Source organism: Mastigoproctus giganteus, chromosome 10 (assembly GCF_048544385.1).
Source record: "Mastigoproctus giganteus isolate SK-2022 chromosome 10, ASM4854438v1, whole genome shotgun sequence".
Classification (NCBI taxonomy): Eukaryota; Metazoa; Arthropoda; class Arachnida; order Uropygi; family Thelyphonidae; genus Mastigoproctus; species Mastigoproctus giganteus.
Genome location: NC_143584.1, coordinates 118,097,360 through 118,103,359, shown reverse-complemented (window position 1 = coordinate 118,103,359; position 6,000 = coordinate 118,097,360). Strand labels below are relative to the sequence as shown.

The 6,000-nt window shown below is 37.9% G+C and overlaps 1 protein-coding gene across 1 annotated transcript in view; it reads right to left on the bottom strand.

The window, feature by feature from the left end:
- Positions 1 to 2,371: 2,371 nt before the first annotated feature.
- The window catches only part of LOC150079250 (uncharacterized), a 180,275-nt gene continuing 176,646 nt past the window's right edge, over positions 2,372 to 6,000 (bottom strand). Inside the window, exon 4 of the mRNA XM_090383001.1 lies at positions 2,372 to 2,602. Within this exon, the coding sequence (XP_090239127.1) occupies positions 2,372 to 2,602 (231 nt within the window). The remainder of the gene's footprint in view (positions 2,603 to 6,000) is intronic.

The window sequence follows — 6,000 nt, the reverse complement described above, 5'->3', positions numbered from 1 at the left end:
AATACATGATTTTGAAGAAAAATGGGATGCTAGCAGGTAAGCTTTTTCCTTGGCTGAAGTGACAACAGAACCATCTGGTTTTGACAGAGGTGGGAGCAGAGATGTGCAAAAGTTGCAGCCAATAGCTTTGGCAAGAGACCAGAATGCTCGGCTAGGGCAAGTAGCAAGTTTTCTACTCTTAGCCTGTTCAAAATCTAGTTTGGACTGATTAATAACTACTTTACAATTGTTGCGAGCTTTGGTGTAGGCAGAAAATGAAACTGAAGAATTGGAAACAAGCCAATTACGATATGCAATGTTCTTCTCTTGAACAGCCTTAGCACATTTATTGGAAAACAAAGGTTTAGATAAAGGACGAGATTTTAAAGTGGAGTGTGGAATAAAGGATTCCATTCCTACAAGAATAATTTCACTGACATGATCTGAGCAAATGTTGACATCAGAAGTTTTGAAACAGTAATCTGACCAAGGAAAGGAAGAAAAGAAATCTCACAGGTCATCCCATTTTGCATGCCAATGCCAAACAACATGTGGTTGGGAATAGCCATGAGATAATCAACAAGTTGTGATCTGAGGTGCCTAATGGATCACTCATTTCGACCATGTACTTAGAAGGGTTGTTTGTGAGAAAAAGATCAAGTGTGTTGGTTGTATGGTTAGGATTGTCTGGTATTCTTGTAGGTAAATGAACAATCTGGGCAAGGTCATTAGTAATTGCAAAAGCCTCAACATCTTGACCAGCTGGGTCGGTATGACTAGAAAACAGAAGCCAGCTGGAGTTGTGAACATTAAAATCATCAAAGAAAATTACCTCACTGTTAGGAAAGTTGGAGTGTAGAAAGTCAAGTTGCAAAAGAGAGGAAGTCAAAGAGCTCAAATTGATGAGTGGAGTTGAGAGAACGGTAGAGACAACAGATGAATTTGACAGAATGAGATAGAGAGATTTTAAGCCAGAGAAGATCAAAAAGTGGAAATTCCAAATTTCTGACAGGGAATATCGGAGCGGACATATGCACAATTACCACCTTTGGGGTGAAAGGAATCATACAGCGAATAATTTAGGCAACTGAGATAAGCAGTAGTTGAATCAACCAATAACTGAGATTCTATCAGAAAAAGTACATGGGATTTGGCAGACTGCAAGTGGAAATGGACATTGTTGAGATTAGAACTGAGACCACGTATATTTTTGAAATGAACTAGGAAGTCTTTGCGAGGTTTAGATATTTTCGCAGATAAGCTTACTCTATTAGTTTGACAATTCATGGTGTATTCAATAGTAAGAAAAAGTGGGGGGGGGGGGAAACATGCTGTATGAAGTAATGAAATTTTTGGATACGGCATACACATGGTAAGAATATATCCAGATCCTTGACATAATGTGGCCTCGACAATGCCCCCCTGCATACACATTACTCGGACTCCCCCTAGTCACTATCTGGTAGAGTAGAGGTAGCAAGATTATATACTAGCTGATCCGGAAGTCTCCTAAAGAGTTATCAATAAGTTCGGTGTACTAACTAGCAGCCAGCCTGCGAACACCGCTTTAGAGCTTTACCCTCAAAATGTAAGGAAGATTGGATCTCACCATAACGTTCATCATAATCTCAGAAGTCATCATTCATACTGCATGATGAAAGAGATGGGGAAGGGTTGACTGGAATTTATCTCTGGAGACTAAACATGGGTTCCACCACTTCAAGCCTCCAATAAGCAAAGTGGTGGTATTGCACTGGTTGACCTAGTATTGCCTGGTAACACAGAGGGGCAGCATTCCTCTGTGTGGTGTGGGTGCCACACCTCAACCCCTGCTTACGTTGGTTCATACCTGTGTGGTCATCCACAGTGTGCTTGTGCATGGAGGTTATACCCAGGATTACTAAAGTCCCACCAATGTGAAGGTGCAAGTAGAGGATTTGGCTGTCACAGACCGTCTGGACTTTGCCAAAATTGGGTCCACTTGACTTGAATGTCACTTTAGTTGGTTTAGACTCCCAGGTAGCAAGTACAGCTTGTCTAGCATATCTGAGAGAATGTTTGTGACAACCTCAAGGATCACAGCAGCTGATTTCCAGAATTTCATAAAGCAAAGAAGTCATTGCATAAATCTTTTTGGTGATTATGTTGAAAAATAAATGCTATGTTCAGATCAATTTCCTGGTTGTTCTTTTATTCCATACCTTGTAACTTACTGACCCTCCATAACACAAGTTGTTTTTTTTTTAATCCATTGTGACCAGAAAAAAAAATTGATTATTCACTTAGTTATAATTTTAAATACAAGTGTTCTCCAAAATCTAATTTATGGTTTTATTTAGAATTGTAACAACATATTATATATATATATATATATATATATATATATAAAGTACTACATTTCTGTGAGATCATCATTGAAATATATAAATAGCGCAGGCAGAAACTCATCTTCATCCAGCTTTAACCATTTAAATAAAGAACCATGATGAACGATTCCATTTTCACTGAGTGATTTTTTCATATCTAAGATTTTTCCTTGATATTTCCAGGTGTAACTCTTTGCATGACAGTTAAATATCAAATATCTCTCAAGGATATCTTGTAGGGGTTCTTCAGAACACACCTAGAAATAATGTGTATAATGAAAAACAATATCAATCTGTGTGTTGAAAATTCATATATTTAACTCAAAATTTACTATTTATATAATTGTTCTAAATTGCTGAGTGTTAATACCATAGATTTTTTTTAACCAGCTTCATAAAAACCTTCTTCCAATAAGGTAAAACCTGTGTAAAATTGTGTTGGGACCTGTTTACTAAATGAAATAGTTTCACGGAGACTAATTAACTTATTAGTGGGATCTGATACCTAAATCTGCTGACAGAAAACCCACAGATCATAAGAGCTCTGTGACATGTCAGGTTCATGACAAGCAGAACTCAATCATATCCCCAACTCTCTCTCTCTCTCTCTCTCTCTCTCTCTCTCTCTCTCTCTCTCTCTCTCTCTCTCTCTCTAATAGCTACCATAAAGTTCCTGGGTGTTTCCCCTCAGCCAGTCAAACCATCCAATGTTCCAATTCAATTCTCTTTTTTTCTCGGTATCCTGTATAATTGCCTTTCCTTCAAATAACTCTCTCAACTGTCCCCTCCACCAATACATATTACATGTCCAATATTTCTTTCTTGTCCTTATAACATTTATCATACTTCCAATTTTTCCTACCATCCTAAATAGTCTCTTATTTCTAGCTGTGCCCATTCATTTCACCCTTTTTTTTTTCACCTCTTTTTTACTCCAAACCCACATCTCGAAAGCGTCAATTCTTCTAAAATCATTCTTCCTAGTGGCCATATCTCACAAGGAAAGTGCGTGATCACATCAGTTCCAGTTTATTTTAAACTTTGTAAGGATAAAGTACACCTTAAATTAAGCAAAATGACCAAATAGTATGACTGCATATTCAGAAATGCCTTAGAAAAATGGAAAGAGAACGCAGATGATTCAAACTAGAAGGGACACTGTCAAGGAGATAGACTTGGAGAAGAGCACGCACATGGGAAAACTACTGAAAATGATTGAAGGTAAGGGTTCCAGGAGTGGATGATATACGGTGGGCCCCATCCAATGGTAATTTGTTCTACAAAAACCCATTGTATGCTGAAAATATTGCAAGTTGAAACCAATAATATATTGATTTTCTCTAATTCGTTCTAAACTCTTGACAGGCAACCCCAATATAAAATATTGGGGTTGCTAAAATATGTATTCCTTACATGTTATACTTGATTTTTATATTAAAAATGAGTGTTTTATAAATATTATTTAATAAATAGTTATAAAACATCTTAAAATAAAAAACAAACAACACATTAGCATTTACCTTAGACTTGAAGTGCAGGGCTGATGAAATCAATGGTGGCGTAGCGGTGGTGGGATCAGGCATCAGATGTCTTTAAGTCTTTTGTTGCTATTGGCAGATAAACTGTCCAAAGTGGACTGTTTTTGATGAATTTTTTGTAGTTTCCTGAAGTAAGAAAAGACTATCTTCCATTTTGTACATCATGAGTTCAGTGCTTTCAATGTTGGGGTATTTTTTACCACTTCTCTTAAATGCTCTCAACAAGAAATGACAGTCTTCAACTTGTCAGCTGACACTTTTTGGGTGTCTTCTTCTTCCTCTTCTTCTCCAGTGTCACTCTCTGCAATTTTCTCCAACACTGTAGCTCCTCTGTCGTTAGCTCATGCCCATAAGCATAAATACACATACAGAGAATGTGGTCCTCCACATCCGCTTCATCAACCTAAAGACCCATTTATTTACCAAGAATGACAATATCATTTGTCAAAGCATCATCATTGTTGTTTGGTTTTTAGGAGCATTAGCAACTAAGGCCATATTGCTCCGGGGATATGCAGTGGTCATTCCCTGACCTTTCCACATCATCCGTATTTGGTGGTCATGGGCTCGAACCCCGGTCTAATCATGAAGCATGTGCTATGCACTGCTGCTCCTGCCTACCTGGCTACGGAGGCGCCAAAGCATCATCATCTTCAAATCTGTCAAAATTATGGATGATTAAAGGCCAGATGTTTTCCAGGCTGAATTTAAGAACCTGGTGGAAACATCATTCCAAACACTTACAATCAGCCTCACACAGTCCAGGATGTTAAACTTCGACCTCCAAAAATCTTTGAGGGTGACGGAATTTTCACTAGAGGACACTGCAAAGCAACTTGTGAACATTTCTTTGGTATATATTTTCTTGATGTGCTGGTCCAATGGTTGAAGAAGAGAAGTGGTTTTGAGTGGCAAAAATTTGACTTGAACAAAGTCAAATTGTGCCTCAAGAGATTGAACAAGGTTGGGAACGTGGCTGGCACATTATCCAGCAGGAGCAGTGCCTTAACAGGAAGCTTATTTTTCTCAAGATAACCCTTCACTGAAAGACAAAAAACTTCAAGAGCCCATTCACTGAAGACATATTTTGTAACCAAGGTCTTCTTGTTACTCTGTCAAAACACTCCCAGCATGCCTTTGTTGACTTTTTGTTCTGAAAAATACTGGGGGGGGGGGTGTTAGAGTGATACACCAGCAAAGGCTTCAGCTTAAAATCTCCAGAGGCATTGGCACCCAACAGGAGTGTGAGCCTATCTTTCATAGGCTTATGCCCAGGTAAACTAGCCTTATCCTTAGTGATGTATGTTCTCCTGGGCATTCGCTTCTGGAAGAGGCCGGATTTGTCAACATTAAAAACCTGCTGGGGAAGATAACCCTCCTGATAAACTCTTCGAATTCAATTTTAAAGGCCTCAGCTGCTTTTTTTTTTTTTTTTTTTTTAATCAGCACTGGATGCCTCTCCATGCCTTTCAACGCTTTTGATATTCGCCCTTTTTTTGAAATGCTCGGACCAGCCTCTGCTGACTTTAAAGTCTTCAAAGCACAAAGCACTGCCACTGGTTGATGGAGCTTTAAGTTTCAGATTGTCATAGATCTGCTTACACATTTACAGATAAATTGTCTGGGCACTGTGTTACCTTTCATCTGCTTTTCCCTAATCCATATTAACAAAATCCTTTCCATAATAACGTCTCTTCCCTTATACACCGATGTGAAATCATCACTAACTTTAACACTCTTTAGAATATCCTTTTGTTTAACTATTGTAGAAACGGTAAATTGAGAAAACCACACTCACATACTAATGCACTAATTTTTACTCCATGTTTTTTTATCATCTCCTGTTTCACTTTAATCTTAACTTGCGCTTTAGGAGCCATGGTTATTTCATTTCAATTTATTTAATTAATAAATTCAAAAATAACCACAATTGAATTACTGTAATTACGTAAAATTAATAAAAATACACTCTGCTTATATACTGAACAAGCACATCAAACAGAAGATAAAGAAACTGTCCCAAATACTGTAACACGCAGGAATGTTGTGTTGAACAATAACAAAGATTCTAATTCATTGAGAACAATCATACGAGTGATGTTCCAAGCACCACGCAT